A 21614-nucleotide genomic window follows, 5' to 3' on the forward strand; every position below is an offset into this window, starting at 1 on the left:
TCCATGCCGAAAGCAAAGGAAAAAAAAGTTTATTTGAAAAATAGATTATTGCCATCATTTTGAGTCAGTAATTATTACAATATCACAAAAAACACAATATTTCTAAACGTCGTATATCAAAATATACTACATTTTCATGGTGCTTGGTAGTCATCACAGTTATTCATCACTATTACTTACTATTTTCTTTTTATTACTAAGTATAACTAATCTGTCATTGATTATGACGGTGCTTACCGTACTATGACATTTCTTAGAGTCTGACATGTTGAAAATTAACCTTTTAGTCACTTTCAAGGTTTGAGTCAGTGCCATGGTTTTCAGTGGTCAAGGAAAATGATGACACATGAACCTGAAATCGTGCCAATCTGCAGATGAAGTACACACTCGTCACTCTATGATGAGCTGTCTAATCAACAAGCCATTTTAGCTGTTAGATTTCAAAGGGCTAAATGTGTTTTCTCCCAGAAAATACAACAGAGTAGTATTTTGTAGCTGCCGCATAAATAAAGTATAGAACACTGTATGATTTGTAAGTCATGGCAGTCATTGTTGGTTTGTGGAACCTGCTGTTGATACTGGCTTGATATGTGAGTGTTAGGTATTGTGCAGCTATAGCCCCTTTTTTTTGTCTACTTCTCAGGACAGATAGCTGAATAAAGCTTTGTGACTGCAAGACTTCCTCTGCCAGGTTCCACTCCCCGTGAAACTTCTTCTGCAAATCCTGTTAGACAATAAAAGCTGCACAGAGTTGCAAAAGCACTGGAAACTACTGGTATCCACCCTACATACAGACAACTTCAGATTAAAACAAAGCACACCTTATACTAGTACTGTAGAAAGCCAGCATACAGTATATCAAGAGCAACCTTAGTATGTTGTGAATAAATAAGAGTATATTAATCATCTGTGGCTGGGCTAAATCAGTTTAATTTCTTTATTAGCAAACAGGAAAAAAGGTATTTAGTTACACTTGCATGTCAACACTGACTGAACAGTAAAGCAAAGTTGCATTCATAAAGATGGATAGTGTTTAACTTGGAAATCACACAGTCTGAGATACCAAGAGTGCTGCCTGCCCTTTAGGTTTCAGCTTACAAGCTTACAGAACAGGGAGTAGTTCCAGATCTTTTTTGTGTGAATCCCCACCAACGTTGTGCAATTGGCTCGTGACAAGTCCTGTTCCTGTTTTTCCTGCCAGGTAGTGGTGGATGTTTAGACAGGCCCTAAAACGTTCACACACACCAACACAAGATATGCGTGCACGCACATACACACGGGATGACAACCTGCACGCCTAGCTAGTTTCTGTTACACGCCCATATTTTAGGAGTAATCAAGTTGAAGCGCTAGAAATCTGATATCACATATAGTAATGTGGTTTTAAACTGTTCGCTGGTGTTGCAATGTAAGAGAAATGCTGTGAGAAAATAAATACAATTCAATGACTGATTGGTGTAATGTCACAGTGGAAACACTGCAAAAGATGTGGTACACTACAATTTTTCTGCTTGGGATTTGCGCTGGTAATGGTGGTCTGCGCCTCTGCGGCTCTTGCACTCTTAACCCACTTGGCTGAAGGAACAGGTTCAGTTATAGGGCTGCTATACATGTTAGCAACTTTGAAATTGTTTAGATCCATTTAAAGTCGGGGTTCAAGCAAATTATATTTTCAGTTCACTGGAAATGAAGCTTCAATAGTTCAGATTTTGAGGCCAACTACACCCTGTGCAGACTGTGCAAAAGGCCTTCTCTGGTTTGTGGTCAGAGAGAAAAAAGAGAGAGGTCTCAGTATTCATGTGGGGAGGAAGTAGAGGGGGAACTTCCACTTTCCTGCAGCCATGTTGAATGGGGAGGTATTGTGGGGTGAACAGCATGCACAAAAAAAGATAGACAAGTTGATAGGTGCATTTCAGACAAAAACAATAATGTGCTACTACAAGAGGCAATGAAAAAGTGTGAAGACGGGCAGCACTGTTAAAGAGAGAGAGAAAAGTCAGCAATGGTAAGTTTGTAACGTAAACATATAAGCGGCACATGCATTAGACACTTCTTGGGAAGTGCGACTGCAGGAAAGAAACAGAGGGTTAATAGAGAAACTGAGAGAGACAAATTGAGAGGGATGAATGCATCTGACACAGGAAGATCGAGAACATGACAGAAAGAAAGAAAATAAGGTTGTGTAGTGTCCACACCTGCTGATTGTCTTGAACTGTGAAAACATACCAGGAGGCAAGATACAGTTTTGAAGACTGGCATGAAGCAGACAACCACAGGTTTACTGTAGGAAATTGGGATGTGGGGATACAGACACCGGTGGTTTGACATAAATGGATACACAGCTGCAATGAGCTGAACTGAAAACAGGAAATAAATGTGAACACTAACCCTTTTTTCACACTAACAAATAAAGAGAGGGAAGTTTCACCAGTTCAAAACTATATTCGGTGTGATGTGAATGTCAGACATGGGCTGGGAAGCACATGTTATCACTGTCATTTCCAAAAATATTTGCTTGGACTGTAAATATTTTTTTCATCATTTTCAGTTTGACTGTGAAAAGCTGCTCTCCCACCACAGAGTATCAGAGTATTTGCATTTTTCTTTATTTTTTTTTTATTTTTTTTTTATTTTTTTTTTTTTGAGGTGGGACCTAAAAGGGGTCGACAGAAGGAGTCATGTTCAAAATTATCACAAGTGATTTAAAGGGCAACCACACATACTGTAAACCAAAGTGCAAAAATAAAATGTCAGCCCTTGATGTTATTCCATTTGCATCGCATTGACTGCAGCTCAATGTGGGTTGGGGAGGCACAGTATATCAGCTCCTCCTTGTGTTTTTTTCAGCATTTTATCATCAATCAACATCAGCCTAGACTACATTGCTGGGCCACCATAACACTTCAGTAGTCTTTATAGTACTCTATGTTAGTAATGATAGCATTTCAACAGAGCAGTAATACTCAAAGTGAAATCAGGTTTTGAATTATAGCACATTTGTGCTCTACTTTGTAGTCAACACATGTTTTGCTGCCTGTAAGCTATCAACACAGTGGGTCTCACACACAGTTGTTTCTGTACAATGATGCTGATGAGTTGTCAGAAAATCCAAGAGCTTTGGCTTTAGTCTACTTCTCAGAAAAGGCCGGGACAACACTGTTACTCAAACTGAAATGCTGTCATTTTAATACTGTTAATCTTGCAACTGTGATGTGTATGCTTTCTCAAACAAAAACAAAAGAACAGAGCAAAATATAGAACACAAAATTAGTATTCTGTGCTAAAAATGAAAAATATGGGGTATTCTTTATCGGTCGCTGAAGTTGCTCATTTCTCAAAAGTAGCACAAGGTAAAATGGGTACAGAAGAGGTAGAAGTTAATAGCTATTCGGGAGCAGTAACAGCGACTGCTTGTTTGTCTCTTTCAAAGAGTATTTCGTGCATTCAACTTGTCTTGCAACCGAGCGAAATGGAAGAAAGAGAATACAACAGTTGGTACAAGCACTTTGGGTTGGCTTCTTACCTTTTGTGTTTCAAATGTCAGCGCTTTTCATGTGGTTGCAGACTCCTGGGTCAAGAGAAGAAGGAGGAGGCTCAGATGGAAATCCTGACACATATCTACACAGTGCTGAGGCCAACCTAACTGGGCCCCTTCCATCTGAAATCACACACGCACGCACACAGACACAAACACTCACTTTATAAAGTTTAAAAGGTGACTGTGTTTGTGTATCTGATTGCTCCAAAGCAAACCAGTGTCACTAAACCTAAACAAGCATGGTTCTCCTTATCACTTTATCAAAAACGGGTCTAGTTCAAGAGAAAAGACACAGACTGGTCAGTGATGTTACATTAATGTCTCCTGTTCCTCAAAATATTCAAGTTCATGTCAGGTCACCAACATAAATTTGTGTTAAAGCAACACTGGAGTCAGAGTTGTTTTATTGATACAATATGTACATTAGGATAGTGAATTCCTGGTCGGGCTGCCTAATGTTTAGCAAGTCACTTTAGCAACCAAATGTGAAACAGAATCAGAATCTGAAAAGAAAGTTAAAAAACACACAACTAAAAAAAGTTCACATCCAGCTGCTCTGATGAATCTTTTGCACAGCATTCAATGCTAAATGTTTCACAAGAACTAATATACGGCTGATCATGGAGGTACCGGACACTCAACTACCATCTAAGACGCTGCGTTTTCTGGAAAGCCCTAGTTTCAACAGTCACTCTTTATTGATTTTGATGATCGCTGTATTTTTCCACTGACAAAAAAAAACGTTTTCATGTAAAAAGGGTCTTTAGTTTGTGCCCTTCAGAAGAGAACTGTTACTTTTCAATGACTGACTGTGAATAATATTACTTTTATTACCTTATTTTTACTTGGCCACGTTTCTTTGTAGAGAAGAGGGTTTTTTCTGCTCTACACAGAACTATTTCCTATGTGGACCGTGTTGTCTCTTTTCTCTGTCTGGCCACCCACCTAAAAGAACACACACACACACACACACACACACACACACACACACACACACACACACACACACACACACACACACACACACACACACACACACACACCCTCTCTTTATCTCTTTATGCAGCAGCTGTGCCCTTGGATAGTAACTACCATTCAGATGCTTTCTCTTACTGCCATCAAGTGGTCAAACTGTGTAAAGCTTTCACTGTAGTCGGCACCCTTGGGAGTTGACAATATTGCAGTAGTTTAATAATGTTTTATTTGCATAACTAAAAAAGAAGTAGTTCACTAGAAATAATACAACTAGAACGCTCATAAAAATTAAGAATAACAATTATATCAATTTGATTACATTAGATTTAAATTCGATTTTCTAACACTTTATCCAGGTAATGTCTGTTCTCGTTGGATATTTGTCTTGAGACATCCTTCATTTCTTCATGTTTTTAGAAAAATATGAAATTATAGATGTGACATTGAAACATGCTCAAAACTAAATGGAAATACTATATTAAGACAGAAACAGTTTGCCTTTATGCAGTACAGTTCTCACAAATTTGAAACCCAATATTTGTTACGAACACATTAATTCTTCAACACAGCCTGAACACTCTTAGGCACGTTTCTTGTAATTTCTTTAAGTAGTTTTTAGGAATAGTTCTCCAGGATTCTTGAAGGAGATTCACAGCTCATCTTTGGATGTTGGCTGCCTTTTTTTTTCAGTTGTCTAATAGGATGATCCCACACTGCTTCGATTATGCTGAGGTCCGGGCTCTGGGGAGGCCAATCCATGACTGACTGTGTTCCTTTGAGTGTTTTTCTATACAGATATGTTTTTACTGTGTGTCTGGGATCATTGTCATGCTTAAAAATTAAGCTGTTTTCAATCAGATGACTTTCCATATGGTATTGCACGATGGATCAAATCTGATGGTATTCTGGTTTCTGTGTTCATTATCCCATGAATTCTGACAACATCTCTGACACCACTGGGTGAAATGCAGCCACAAATCATGACAGAGCCCCTACTGTGTTGTACAGATGGCTGTAGACACTCACTGTTGTGCCGCTTTTCATCCCTCTTCCATACATATTTGCAATGATTTGAAGCAAAAATTTCAAATGCGGATTCATCACTTCTTAAGACACATCACCACAGATTTTTAGTCCAGTTCTTGTGTAATTTGGCATACCACAGCCTTTTCTCTCTATTTCCTTTCCTTAAGAACAGCTTTCAATGGCAGCCACCCTCCTACTGTGGCCATTTCTGATGAGTCTTTGGTGAACAGTACATGGATCATCTGGGCCAGAGACTTTTACTGATTTTTTTTCTTATTAATTACATGACTTTTACGTAATGCTCATCTGCTATGGATAGATTTTTAAGCCTTCCACTCTGTTTTGTCCTCCACTTGTCTACTTTCATCAAATTATTTTAAGGATGTGCTGCACACCATGACATGCAGATTTTTAGCTAATAGTTTTTGGGAATCACCTTGTTGCAGTAAAAACACTGTATCGTGTCTCTCAAAGTGTGATATCGTTGACATTTTTCATCGATTCAAGTTCAGAAACTGGGGCAAGCTCTGTGTTTTTGCAGCAGGTTGCCAGCAGCAAAGTGCCTAAAACTAGTTTATCCCTTGAGTTAGGTGCCTTTTTTGTTCTTGAATAATTCACAGGTTGGTGTTATGTGGCTTAATAAAAATCAAAGTAAAAAAGAAAACATTCCACTGAAAATGTTCAGCTAGAAGGACTGGACTGAAAATAAGTGAAAAAGCTGTCAGTGTAGAAAGAAAAACTTTGAGTGATCTCCAGAAATTAAGATTCAAGGCTGTTTTAAGCAAAATACAAAGAAGTGAAGTGTGCTCAAGACACAACACTGTATTTTTTTTACTTATTTTTGTTATTTGGGGTTTATCTGAATCAATTATTGTCCTTCCTTCTACTCATATGGACTACAGTAGTCACATCAGGCAGTGGTGATGACGTTTCCATTTCTGCCCTGTAGATGGCAGCATTATAAAGCGAACCTAACAAACCACGGATGATTACGGCTTCCACACATTCAGCCTAAGAGTGCAGCAGCAAAGCTCATCAAGGGCAGCATTAATAACCTGAGCAAAGTCCTTTCTTTGTCTCATCTTCAAGTCTCACCTGACATGGTTGGTCACTTTTGAACTTTTGACCGGCCTGTAATGTGCAATGTAAGCTATCCAATTTACAACACCTTCACAAGGACACATGCCAACAATTATTTATTGCTGCAGTGCAGGCTAGTCAGTGTGTATGTGTGCGTGCCCGCGTGTATGTGTGTGAGATACTGCAGATGGAGAAAAGAAAACAACCTAAACTGTATGAAAATGCAAATAGATATATGCATTCAACCCCTTCCAAGTAAAGATGCACAAAAAAAAGAACATAAAGATGGGGACGCATTACACTGCATATATATATATATATATATATATATATATATAAATATATATATAGATAGATAGATAGATAGATAGATAGATAGATAGATAGATAGATAGATAGATAGATAGATAGATAGATAGATAGATAGATAGATAGATAGATAGATAGATAGATAGATAGATAGATAGATAGATAGATAGATAGATAGATAGATAGATAGATTGCAAAGACTGCATCTGGACCACAGAGAGCTACAGGCATCGACATGACTGATAATGTTTAAAGTCTGGTGTCACTGAAGTGAATCAACAAGAATCTGACCTCTTATCCTGCAGGGCAAAAAAAACACAATATAACACATCACCCTCATCCTTGGGCTGATCTGATGGTTTTGGAGTTTGGGGTAATTCCATCATAACCCACAGCAGAATTAACCCGCTTCACTCAGTGGACAGTGAGCATTCGTCAGCAAACTCTGCAGTGAGATGCTACTCGATGGCAGTCAACATTTCCCCTAATGGGAAACAATTACACACTCAGTGGCTTCTTCACTGACTTCTGATGAGACTCATTCACTGAGGAAATGGCCACGTAATCATGTGTGTGTAATGTGCTAACACTGCTTATTGCTCACAGAGTCAGGCACATGCAGAGCCAGTCAGACTTTCAGATGATTCTTTAGCCACCATATGAGTCTGATGATAGGAGAAATGTCAAAGGAAATGGCGCTGAATGTACGACACGTGTACTCAGAGGGCTATCTGTATTGCTGTGGGTATTTACATGTTTTATAGTACATGTATACATATACACACATATGTATATAGGGAGAGACAGACAAGTCTTCTTAAAACCAAATAATCCCTGATGCTTCTTCTTTCTCAACATAGTGACTATGAATAAATTACAGTGGAAAATAGGGACTTTTTATGATTTATGCTTGGCTAGACTACAACACTGATGTAAACACGGAGGAATTTCTCTTCCATGGATGCAGCCAGGTTGTCATTTTTTAGCTTTAGTGTAATTTTTACACTGACTGACTCAAGACTGGCTCATCTGTCTTAAAAGTAGGAATTACTGTGATAGCGGCCATGCTGTGAAAATCTGAGTGAATCTTTAAGCAATCCTTCAGTTTGAATTTTCTGTGAAAGTCTACTTGCAGATGTACAGAAATTGCACATAATATTGACAGTGGAATAATCAATATGCAGCAAGCAAGCTGTCTGAAAAATCCTCATATTTAAAAACACCCAAGTTAAAGTGACATGTATGATGGACTGTTACTGCATCCGGATTTCATGCCTGAACCAATGCAACAAATGTAATGCCATGTTACGCGGAGGGAAGTTAATCACTTCCTTGTGGCGTCTGATGACAGGATGATCAGTCACCAGCATATAAAATTATTTTTGAGGTAATTAATACCACTCTGTGTAAAAACACTGCCAGCCTTAATGTTGTTTGCGCTTGCTCCAGTAGCATATAGTTTATAATAAGCTGAATTTCTGATATGATTCACACCAGCACGAGTTATCTGAGTCACTCATGACTATTTAGTCCAGAGTGTTGTATGTTGGCTTTCATGTAGCCAAAGATTTCCTGGTCTGCACATGAATATTAACCTTGTTATGCATTCAAACCTAATTTAGGATAGCATAGCATAGATGCATCATAGTAAACTGGGAGACCTTTCATGGCATACGCACTAATATAGATTATAGAAATTAAGTAAAACACCATTTACAGCATCAGACACCATTTACATGGTATCTGATGCCAAAAGATAAAGTTAATAAATGAAAACAGTAGGATGTTAGATGGATCTGTGGATTGAACATCTGAAAACCACAACAAAAGCAAGAAACTATGGAGGAATATCACAAGAAAGCAAAAGTTATAACTCATCTCTTACCGAATGCCTTGGTTTGTGTATTAAAAGGGGGCATCAGACTTGGCTTTAAGCACATCGAGTGACCAGAGGAGCAGCAGATTATGGCATTTCCACACTGGCTCTGGCACTGTGACTTGCTAAAAACCATTTTATGCAATGCAAATGAGCACTGTCTTATGACTTAAAAGGGGGCAAAAAGGTCTGAATTTCTTAACAGAAACCAAATACCATGTTATTAACATATATTTAATTTAGCCGTTTAAAAATTAGAACGCTTAAAACAAAGTTACTTTTCCAAAAAGTGTCCATTAACAGTGAATAATTACAAAGAGGAACAGGAAGGTGGGGGTGGCTGCTGATTGAATTTTTATCAGTCAATATGACAAATGATGTGTCATCTCTGTTTATCTATCCACTGTCTTGTATGACTTGAGAACAGCCTGCAGACTGAGCTGTCAGCTGATAGATAGAATCAGTGGCAATCTATACTTGAAAATTCTCATTACTGCTGTTTGTCCTTTGTCATTATGGAATGAGCATGTCCAAAACCCACATCTGATCCAAAATGATTAATAAACAGCTAAACATGTGCTTTAGATCGAGCAGCATTAATGGCAAAAAGACCCGTTTGAGTGCTAAATGTACATTTTTATTGAATCATAGTTATCTGTATTCCCTGAGATTAATATATGCAGCCACGCTGATATTGATTTGAGTTTTCAGCACAGTGGATTAAAAAAAGTGTGAAATACGTTGTTGTGATAGTCTTTTGGTTCTTCCGTTGCCTTCCCTAGACAACTTCAATATTATATATTCAACAAACCATTTCGTTTTGACAGTAACAAATGCCTCTGAGTTTTTGCAACTCTGGCATCTAAGAAAACTCAAGTTTTTCTTTTCTTTTTTACTTTTGGTTATTGTTCATATTCTTTCTTCCTTATTGTCGAGGAAAGATAGAAGCAATCAAAGGCATGAAAGAAGACCTTGACTGCTACTATCCGAGGGTCCTTTGTATAGATGCACATGACTTAACTGCTGCTCAAAAAGTAAGCAATTTAGTAAATAGTTGGTTTCACGTGTTTGTAGAAGTCACACGTTCACACGTTCATCATATTGTTTTAAAGACATTTTGATATATATAAAAATGGAGGGAATGAAGCTTATAACCTCATAACCTCACTGTGTAACCTCTCATTTTAATAGCTGGTGTCGGAGGGGATATGGGGTTGAACTGGTATGCAAAACTGACATCCTTCAATATATAAACAGAAAAAAATCTACCTGAAAATTAACAAACAGATAATGAAAAGTCTTAGTTGTCTATGACTACCTAATCATCAGTTCCAGACGTGTATTACGGTCATTAACTTCCTTCATCTCTGCAACATGTTGCTCGGATAGTTTATCATACTGAAGGTTTATCTAAGTGTGGGGGAGAAGTGCTATGCTGCAGGGAGAGATTGCCTTTACTTGCATGGCACCAACAGAGCAAAACAATGTGCTGCATGATAAAAAATTGCTTCATAACTCTCACATTGTGTGTCTGGCATCATTATGAGGCACAATAGCCTCTGGAGGGCCTGGCTTTTATTGGCGTGCCTCTTGCAGCAGCAAAGTCTCATCCATTAAACAAATCAGGGGGTTATGTATTAGATTAGCTGTACAGCAGGCACTTGGGGACGCCTAGAAGAACACACGAAACCTCATCTCATTCCCTCTCATAATCCCTGGAATAAATTACCTAATTGACAGCATTAGGTTGATACTGTCAGAAGGTGCCACTTAAAGCATAATGTATAATGAAAATACACAACGTTGCTAAATTGCATTTTTGGTATTAAAAATGATAAACGTCAGCCATTTGGGGCATATTTAGAGTGAAGCCTCTCCTCATAGCATGCTGCCAGATCTCATTTTTCAATATTTCTTAATAAATTTGTAGTGTCAGTAATATTAAAAGCTCATTTTTGCTTTGGAATATTTAATAAAGCTTCTGTGTGATAGGAAGCCAGTGTCAAAGACAGAGTCAGGAAACTGTAGGTGGCAGCTTGAACCTCCCACCACCCACCGCGCCACGCCACCGGACCTCTGACCTGTGTGGCGAGAAATGGACTGCCCCCCACTGGTGAAGGGTCAACACTGCAGCAGAGGTTCAAGAAGTGCCCCTCACAGTTCAGTGCACTATTCATTCTGCAGCCAAGCTGAAAACAACAGAGCCTTTTGACTTTCTTGAAAGTGAAAGCTGAAACTGTATGCATCCCATTTTCCAAACTGTACACTTGAATCAGAAAGTTCAGCTCAGTGTTCAAGTATCGGAATCTGTGGGTTAGTGCCAGTGAATGGAATACCTCAGTAAATGTGAGAGCAAAGGCCCTGGATGAACTATAGCTAAAAGATTGATGTTTATTGGCCGGGGTAGATTATTGCTCACTGTGTGGATATGCTTTTATTGCAATTAAAATCTGCCTCATCTAGTCATAATAAAGCTAAAAACAGAGCATTAATATCATACTTCTGTCTTTTAAAGCCCTCAACATATTGCTGTTGTGGTGCCATATAGTCAATCTAATAATCTGAGTGACTTTTCCATTTCAACTTAAGGTGTTATAAAATGTGTCTAAGCTCCATTATAAACCATTCATTCATGCAGGTAAATATAGTCTAAATGGGTAAAAGTGTTTTGTAACAATGTTGCTTTGACTTTCTGATGAACCAACTCTATGAGACAAACATCACTCAAGTATTTCAAGCCTTTTTCGGACTTTGCCCGCACTTGTGATCACATTTGAGTGCGTGTGCATGTTTCAAGAAAACTTTGAGTTGGGGGACAGTCAGAGTGCATGTTTTCTGTCCAGATGTGTGGGCATATTGCAACTCCAGGAGGCATTCACCTCTCTTTTTAAAGTGCAAAAGTAGTCAGCAGCTGGTGAAAGTAATAACCTTTTGTCATGTTGTTTTGCATTTACCCCCATTATCTTAAGTTATTTTCCCGCTACTCCAAAGTCACTGGTTTCAAACTCTTACAAATAGCTCAGTGAGCACAATAATACCGCTATCTAAACGTTCTGTTTGACTTTTATTTGTGTCATTTACACCAAGACCATCCCCTGGTGGGGAAATGTTTCTCTTGGATATGGAGATATATTGCCTTCAGGAGTAATGTAGCCTGATAAGTGATGAAAAATGAAAATCTTGTCTCAAGATGCAGAAAAGCAAAACAAAGAAACAAATGGTTTATGATTTTGCTGTAAGAATACATGCCCTTATTTACTTGATTATACTTATGCGGTAACCTTATAAAATGAAGTGGGATTAGAGTAGATCAATTATTTATTTATTTATTTATGGGGGGGACTACAGGAAAAATGGGAACTTCGTTCACAATAAACCTGATGAAACTATGCTATTTCCATTCTAAGCATAAATTTTATGTACCGTTTTCACGGTTTAGTATTGAATCAAATCTTACAAGATGAAAATATACCTTATCCGGATCACATATTTCATAGCACATGGGAATCCACCACTGGTAAGTGGTATTCTGTTTTATTTTACTCAGTACACCCATAAATCCTTCTGGCAGGATTGATCTCTGCTGTGTTCGGTGTGACAGGTGCAACAGAGCCGACGCACAAATTCATGAGGTTTTGGGATCTTGTGGTAACCAATGGGACAATGCATGAAGTCTAAACTGGCGGGGTTAAGGATGATAGTCGGGTACCTGTGCCAATCGCAGTGCGTGTAGGAGGAGTTCGGGGACTGGGAGGTGTGTCCGAAAAATGCGAGTCTGCAGCTGCATACTGTATCCAAGTCGGGGAGTAATGCCATGAGTACTGCTTTACACTGTTTAGACAAGCTTTTCAGAGCGTGCGTAGGAAACTATTATTCGACTGTCTCTGCCGTCAAGTAAGCCACAATTTTAAGCCCGAAGGCTCAGAGAGGACAGGAAAAGGACACTCGGACAAACTGCAAACTTACTTAAAAGCAACCAAAGTCCCCAAAGTCGCACGCCCAAGAGGCGTCAAACCCAAACGATCCATCCTTTCTGGCTGTTTCAGGGAAGGATACGCTGCTGGACATGTGAATTTAAAGGGGATACTTGCTAAGCACAACAATGAAACCAACGACTGCCCAGTGTTGCTTCGGCTTTCTTCTGACTTGCCTCTTGTTTGGGTTCAGCTTTTCACAATCAGGTGAGTGAATTCCAACCCTATGCTCCCCAGTGCGCAAAACTGTGTGTCCGCGGAGATGGTTAGTGCGCGCTGAGCGCAGCACAACTACCCACCGTGCATACTTTTCTGTTACTGTTCTTTGTTGCGCATATGGCTATTGGAGCTTAACAGATCACATCAAACCCGCTAATACGGTTTCACCACCAGCACTGAATTCTAACGCCGGAGAACGTCTTAAACAGCGGCCAATGAGATGACGTAAAGATCACAGTTGCACAGAGACACAGGTGTTGGTCAGAGCAGATGGCAGGTTGTAGCAGTACATCTGACAAGACGAAAGGATCCAGGCGAGCGCGTCGCTCCGTCTTCTTGCGCAGAGCGGCACTGTTGAATTTGGAGAGAAATGAGAGCATTTGTTGTTCATCACACGTGTCCTCAGGACATAGCTAGACAAACACAGAGGAGTTATAGCCTTGGTTTACAACAGGCTACTGTGCTCCTGTTTTCCCTCCTGTGGATAGACAGGCTGTCTAACGCAAAACTATTTCAAAAGTTGCTTTCAATCTCTGCTCTTTCTTCCCCTTCTGACTAATTTATCCCAATAATCACAACTGTCGTCATGGTAATAAGACGTAACCCCATGGTTATTGTTTTTGATGAATTTGGCTGGTTGGACAGTGGGTTGTATTAACAGTAACAGCTTGAGGCTCCGCAAGTAGTCACCCGGTGATTCAGACTACTTTAAACCGTTGAGTCCTGCAGAGACTGCTGTGGGAACGCTCTCTATATTACTAGGTTTTTTTGGCTTGTTGTTTGTGTTGATCTGTGTAACTCTCACCTGTGCAAACGATGATAAGAGTGGTGAACATGTACGTGCATTCTGTAATCGGGATAAAAACAAAGCGGATTATAGTCAAATTAGATTATTCATCGTTTTATAGTAAATGCCCTCGGGGATCCTGTGGAGCACAAATTGACGACCATCGTTGCAGCGCACGGGACTTTTCGCTCTGACAGTAGCAGTACTGTTTGTAGAGTGCAGGGGCGCTCTTTACGCGCAGGGAGGTATAGGTGCACTCAGCGGTGTCTGTGCGTCTTCGTGTGTGTGTGTGTGTGTGTGTGTGTGTGTGTGTGTGTGTGTGTGTGTGTGTGTGTGTGTGTGTGTGTGTGTGAGAGAGAGAGAGAGAGAGAGAGAGAGAGAGAGAGAGAGAGATTAGTTAGACAAAAGCAATACCACCTCATCAACCACCATCATCACCACTGATAATCACATTTTGGGATGACTACGACTAAAATTAGACTAAATCCAAGTATCGGCTGCACTGACACAGCATCTTTAGATCGTAATTCACACACAGTCGTTTTTCCCCTCATGCTGACTGTTAAACAGTTTCACCCTGCATATCTTAGAGTCATATTTATGTGACTTAAGGCGTATAACACCACAAAAAATAAATAAATAAATAAATAACAGCAACATCAAAAAACCCAATTTCAAACAATATAAGTTCTTTTGGCACCACGTCTCTCGCGATTATTTAAACATCATACTGCGTTAAATGTGATGTATAATGCACAAATATTAGGGCACATCTAAAATTCTAACCCGTGTTTTAATAAATCCTCGTGTGTGAGAGCCTTACAGCTGAGAGACAGTGACTGAATTAAAATGTTGAATGCAGTTCAGGAGACAGGGCATGGAGGGATGCTTCCACATGTTTGTTTTCTTGTTTTTGTTTTTTGCTTTACACTCACCACGTGTGCTGCACGTCGTCAAAATAATATTCCTAACATAATATATTGTTGTTCCAAAATAAAAGCAGTTATATATTTTTGCTCATTTATTTTAGTCAACTTATTGTTTTTGATAACATTACTTTATCCTGGGGTTTATCTTAATCGTGTCCGAGCAAGGCTCATATTTCGAAGTTAAATTTACATTTTTTAAATTAATTTTTTAAATAACATCCGGAAAGAAAAAATATGGATTTCGTTATACATTATCTGACGCACCTATGTATGAAGATCACAGTCGTAATGTCTTTTCTGACTAGACAAGCTTCGACCAACAGTGAAGCTCCAAATCATTTCAATAATATTGGAAAATAGTAAAATAACATAAAACGAAACAGAACAGAAACGGATGCTCAAATATGTGTGTGTGTGTGTGTGTGTGTGTGTGTGTGTGTGTGTGTGTGTGCGCGCGCGCGCGCCCGTGCGCGGATGTGAGCGCGGGTGTTATGGTTATCTTATGTTCAGTTGAAAAATAAGAAAATGCACACGCGTTCATGCTCAAAGTTTCTTTTTCTTGAGTTTCCTCACTTAACGTTGGCATCTATCTTAATATGTCCCAAGATACAAATATCCATAAATATGCATAAAATCCTCAGTTGAATTCTTTGCTTTGAAATTTTATGAACTTTTCATCACCTTCATGTCATTTATTTTCTTCTGTTTAGTGTTAAAAACCCCACTTAAAGAAAATCCTGTGCTAAACTGGACTTTTATGCTTCATGACAGCAGGGTACATGCCTGCAATATGCTGAATGTCCCCCATGTGAGTCCACTGTGCACACTCCTCTTCACTGGACTGCAGTTTCACACTACAGCTGAACAAGTTTGGAAATTGATACAGCTTGCAATTCTGAACCATATGGCCACATTCCAAAACTCTGTTTGTGTTTATGAATATTCATATATTTTGTGCACAGGAGCGCCTTCAAATCATCTGTTGAATGCGTCTGCATGTGCATGGAGTTTTTTCACTTGCATGTAACCACTGCAATCTGGATAAACTACATCCCTTCTGTTTTATGGCTTTGAGCGGCGTCTTCTTTCCTAATTTGCTGAACAGAATGCAACTACAACCTTTAACTTACAGTGGCACTCACTGTTTATTGGGTTGAAACTGACAGTACTGTCCTATTTGTAAGCTGATGTGTGTGGTCACAGTACATTTAAGGTTTGAGGGTGACACTGACAGGGATCCTACTAGAAAGGGAGACAAGATAGTTCTTTTTTTTTCAACCAGTTCTGCACCTTTTACAGGAGACCCTGGCACTTCTTGTAAATGTCTCCTCATTGTATATTTTTCCCTTTTTGTCCAGCATCAAGGATAATGAAAGAATGATATGACACTGAGGAGCCAACATAGCTGGACAGAACACGCTTATAGTCCTATCTGCTGTCACCCATTAAAGAAGCTTTGACCGTCTACCACCACCAGGCATTTTATTAGAATGAAAAAGAAAAGAAGAACATAAACATTTCTGCTTTTGTCCTTTCTTTATTGGCCAGAGTAACACATAGGGAGCAATATAAAGCCACTTTTCCACAATAAAGTAAATTCAGTTACTGCTATTATAGCCTGATGCAAGACCCTCCTGTATTGTTTTTAAAAGTTGCTGAAATTATTAAAAAAAAAAAATATGGAAAATAAGCTATTTTTAGAATTTGAGAAAAGGACCGTTAGATGCACATATATGTAGCTTTTAGATTAATCTGTCTGGTGAGTCAGTGTTTCCTCTTTAATGATAAAAATACAAAAACAGACAATGATTTGTTGTGTTATTTAAACCCCCAGCCAGCCAGACTAAGAATTTTCTCTTTGTGCAATCGTAGTATTGTAGGAAATCATTAAGATTTATGTGTACTGGCCTACTGATTAAAGAATATTACACAATATCACCAGTGTGTGAATGTGTGTGTGAATGGGTGGATGATTGTGTATAGTGTAAAGCGCTTTGGGGTCCTTAGGACCAAGTAAAGCGCTATACAAATACAGACCATTTACCATTTAGTTACTACCAGGATGTCTTAGTTCACTATTGATTACTTAGCACTGAATTTCCAAATGTTTTTTGAGAGTTTTCTTTTCTGAACACACAAGTAAAGGTATCGTGTTGGATTTTTGCTGGGCTTATAATCAGTCAGGTTCCTATCTACATCAGCAGAAATGATTGGCTCGCATCCTCTGTGACCTTTGCAAACGATGCACCTTCATTTATCACCTGCCATTACAAATGCACCATACATCCACGTCTATTTTGACATGTGTCATTGTCAGCTTACCTAATAAATGTCCCTTTAGTGAGGGATGTCATAATTAGATCACAGGCCATCACCCATGGACGTGCATCCCTTAATCTGGGCAGCTGTTTATAGGACATCTGTATATAAAAAAAGCAACTTTTATGTTTGAAACATGACTTTCAAGCTCTTAGATTACTTTAGATCTGAAAAGGTGTCTTAACTCTTGAAGACAGAATGCTTGTTTCATGTTTATCACTCATTCCGTCTGTGCTCCTATGCTTTTATGATTTCTCTTTTTTTCCTCTCTGTAAATTGAGCAAGCTTTGAGTTTCTGTGTTTGTTGGAGAGAGAATGAAAGCAAAAGGAGTGAGAGAAAGACATGCAAATAGAAAGGCTGATTGCCTCCGTGTAACATGGCCCTGAGTGCTGAATACACAGCAACCAAAGTCCTTCATTAACAAGGTAGTGCAGCAAACACGCGTATACACAAGCAGGAGCGAGGCCCTGCTTGGTATCTTTGACAATGTACTCTAGCTATTTTAGACAGATGGGGGGACTGAATTTTAGTTGGGGGAAATCAATCAGATGGACCTTAATTAGGATGGCACGTATGCTTTTAGGGCAACCAGAGCAAGCTTGCTGAAAGAAAAGAAAATCTCAGTGCTGTTGCTACCATTCAACTTTTTGTGTGTGTTGTGGTCCAATACGCAGCACTCCAAGAAAAGAGGACATGTGTCAGGCAAAAATAAAAGTAAAATAAAATAAAAATTTCTTAACAGATTTGCTTTCTCTTTATCGCTAGTGGTGCAAGGTTCATGTCTGCTATCATATGAATATAAATATGAAAAATAGACTTACGTGTTTTTGGCCTAATTAAGCCTAAAGTAAGACTATCAGCCTAAATCTGTTCTGCTATCAGCCATATTCTTGTAGCTATCAATCAAATAACTTCATTATTTTTTCAACGTTAAATATTATTTTTAATTGGATAAATATAAAGTTACCAGTGCAGATTGGTGTCAATGTGCGTAGCAGATTGGCACACACCCAAACTCCTACACACTTACACACATACCCACGTTCTGATACCTCGTTGACCCTGGGCCATCACTCTGATGTACAAGGCAAATGTGCAGGATCCAGGCCCCTGAAAGCCTCAGCCCTGCGTGCACAAAACAATGTAGATGTTGGGAGTCTGAACGCACCATGTATGTCTGTCAGTCAGTGAGACTTTTGATCTGCTTTGTTGTTGCTGCTACTCTTCTAACAATAAGCCTGTCTGTCCTCTGCATCCTCCTGGAGGGCTGCAGGAGGCTGTCAGGCGCCGACCCTTTTGACAACCGCATCTTGAGGGTTTCAAAATGTGGCGACAAAGGGTTTGGGAAATGTACATATACTGTGTGTGTGTGTGTGTGCGTACATGTGTGTGTGTTATGACTTTGTCTGTCAGTGCGCGTGTGGATGCACGGTTGAAGGGATAGAGGGTGACTGACAGACTAACCAAGCTCCAGAGACGCTCTCTCTGCTCCAGTGTCTGCTTGTTCGTCTTCCTCCGCCCACCCTCTGCCTTCATCTGTGGCTTTGTAAGCCTCCACATAATGTGGGAGCCTTAAAATGACAATGGAAATTATGGCTAATCTTTGTTAAGACACACTCATTACTGCCACGTTTTAGAATTAGAGTCCAATGATAAGACTTGGTCTGCCATGCTTTTCTTCCCCCCCCCCCCACTCTGAAGAGACAGCCTGACATGCTGGAGTGATGTGTTTTATTCTCACTTTTTGTGTTATTTTTCTATTCCCGCTCACAGTTAATAATGGTGGCAAACATAAGAAAGGATGATAATAGGCTGACAACTTGGGCATAAAAGACTGGCTCCACCTTCAAATGAGCTTTTCATGCAGTTCTGCATGTGGGTGTGTGTTAAAGGGCTGATTTCTCTCGACTCTCTGCGTCTCTGTCTCTTTCCTCTTTTAGTAATCCCCTTCTAAAATATTCATAGCTAATCTGCATGTACAATGTAATTACAGACGGCTCTGAGTGATATCGGATATGGCCGGCAGAACACATGCTTCCAACAAAATCTTGACTTGGTGATTTGCCTGCTTCAATAAATATGTAGCAGACATGGGACGTGGTATGTCGGTTAAGACTCTTTACAATAGAGTGATATCAAACAAACTACGCTTTTAATAACTCTGTCAGCAAACTTATAGCAAGAGATTTTCATGCCAAAACCCCACAATGCAATAAATATTTTAGATTTTGTCATAGGAGCTGTAATGATGCTGCCCCGTACTTTATGTGCTTAGTGCTCATTAACTGTGGTCGCTGCAGCAGATTAAAACATGTCCCTAAACTATCCCTCATATTTTTTTTCTGTTTTGCACCCCGCCACTTGAACCCCGTTCCCATATTTTGAATCCTGCAGGCTTCCATTTGGTGTTAATGGAACGGTGTGCCCTGTATGCTATTCTTGCAGGTCGATTTTTCACTCGTGCGCGAGTTGGGGGTGGGGTGTCCTTTTAAATGAAGCACTTGGTGTTTGTGACCTGTAATAAATGAGTTTGCAGTCAGTCATGGCAGCTGTAAGGAGACATCTGGGAACGAGAGTGAGAGAGAAAGAAAGGGAGATATTCAGACTTCACCGGGAAACAGTTTATCTATGCGAGGATGAAAAATGGTTGCACCAAACACGCTATCACTTATACAACAAATGGAAATCCTATTGTAAAATTCCCGCAGTTTACCACACAAACGTCAGGGGGAAAAATGCAGCGAGTAAAAAATAATACCGCCGATAATCCAACACAATCGGGATTAATGATGATCTTACTATTCAATACCAAAGGGAGAAAAAATGTAAAAATGGATACCACACACACAATATACACTGTGGCTTGGGAGTTTCTGTCTGAATATTAGGCAAATATTTATTATTCATCTTGTAGATGAGGAAAAACAATGACTGCTGTAAAGAATCAACCAGAAAATCAAACAGGCAGAGACAAAGATAATGAAGTATAAAGCATGTAAAAAGAAAAAAAAGGGCTCAATTTTCATTACAGATTCATCATCGGGGAAAAAAATCTTTTTCAGCCTTTAGTCTCATCATCTAAATTCCCAACATGTCAGACAATACATTTACTTTAATCATCATCTTTTTTGTGTTTATGCCTTCTAAATACCATCCTACTTGTGGACAAATGTTTTGATATACTACAGTCTACAAAACTGACTGCTGGGGTTATTCTGCTAACATTAAAAGATTACCTGAGTTCATAAAAATGGCTTCAGGAGTCTGCAGTGGAATGCTGATTTGAACCAGAAAATAGTGGAAAGTCACTGCTTGGTGGAGTAATTACGGAGTTGAACGTATTGATCGACTCTCATTATTGTTAGTTATGGTCCATAATATCAAAGTCAAAGGTAGCTCCATGTATAGCTTCTGTTAATTAAATTGTTTTTTTAGAAATTCAAGTCCAACATTTACCAGCAGAGTGAAGCCGTGACCTAGAAGTGTTTTTTTTTTTTTTTTGCGTGAAATGTAACATTTTGCAATTTTATATGAATTAAACTTTCTGGATTTATTTTCAAAATATGAAAACCTTAAACAAAATGATTGGTACTCTTGGTATTCCTGGTTTGTGTAGCTGTCACTCGTATGAAGCAGCAGTCACCTTGCAGCAGAGCAGAAATAGTGCAGCTCTTTTCCCCTGGATGTGAAGGTACATAAAGCACAAGATGAGAGGAGCAGGAAAGGCAATTGACCTTGGCTGCTTTTGGGGGCTGGCTATATAGCCATCAGGTTAGATGCTATGGTTATGCAGTCTGGAGAAGAGGGAGGAAAAGAAGGGGACAGTGCTGAGTACGGCAGTTATTGTTCATAGAGTCGAAAAGCAGATTTGAATTCGTAATTGTTGAATTTGAACCATAATGAAAATGTACTGAAATGGAAATTATGTGTGTGCAGTTGTGTGATTAAATGTGGGTGGGTGGGATGGTACTTTATATCTAGAGGTGCTGACTAAGTATAAGCCAGGTCCAAAGTCAACCCTGCCATTTTACCCTGCTGTGCTAGACTGTTTACCTGAGACAGGGATGCTTTATCTCAGCCAGTCACCAGAGCATGTGTAAACACACAGGGGGGGAACACACAGCATATCATGCGGTTTTCAGCTCCCCCTGCCTTTGTTCCAAAACCCCTCTCCCACAGAGAGACATTATCCCCTGATGGCAAGGTGAATGGGGTGCTGATGTAAGATTATTTGTAGCAGCCAAAAAGAGACAGGAAAAAAACGAAGGGGGGGGGGGGGGGGGGGGGTATCAGAATAGGAAAAAAACCCTAATTTTAGTCAGAGAAGGTCAGCCAGGAAGCTGGGTACACAGGAGTAGAGGTGTCTTTCTGTGGAGGATGGGACATGGGTGAGTGTCTTGGGAGTCTTGGTTAAAGTAGTCGCTATCACAGCAGCTGGACGGACAATTAATCAGAAACTGCCCAGGGGGGAAACCGAGGCTCTGACGTGGACACTTTATTCTGCAGGACACACACACACACACGCACACACACCTGCTGATAGGCTCTCCCATGGCTTTGTCACCTCTTTCTTTGTGCTTC

The 21614-nt window shown here is 39.5% G+C and overlaps 1 protein-coding gene across 4 annotated transcripts in view; it reads left to right on the forward strand.

Moving 5' to 3' along the window:
• The first annotated feature begins 12598 nt into the window (after window positions 1-12598).
• Window positions 12599-21614, forward strand: part of erbb4b (erb-b2 receptor tyrosine kinase 4b) — a 323985-nt gene continuing 314969 nt past the window's right edge. For all 4 annotated transcript variants that reach the window (XM_026144460.1, XM_026144464.1, XM_026144463.1 and 1 more), the window contains exon 1: window positions 12599-12985. In XM_026144460.1, the coding sequence (XP_026000245.1) occupies window positions 12907-12985 (79 nt within the window). In that variant the 5' untranslated portion in view covers window positions 12599-12906. The remainder of the gene's footprint in view (window positions 12986-21614) is intronic.

Source organism: Astatotilapia calliptera, chromosome 16 (genome assembly GCF_900246225.1).
Source record: "Astatotilapia calliptera chromosome 16, fAstCal1.2, whole genome shotgun sequence".
In the NCBI taxonomy this organism is placed as follows: Eukaryota; Metazoa; Chordata; class Actinopteri; order Cichliformes; family Cichlidae; genus Astatotilapia; species Astatotilapia calliptera.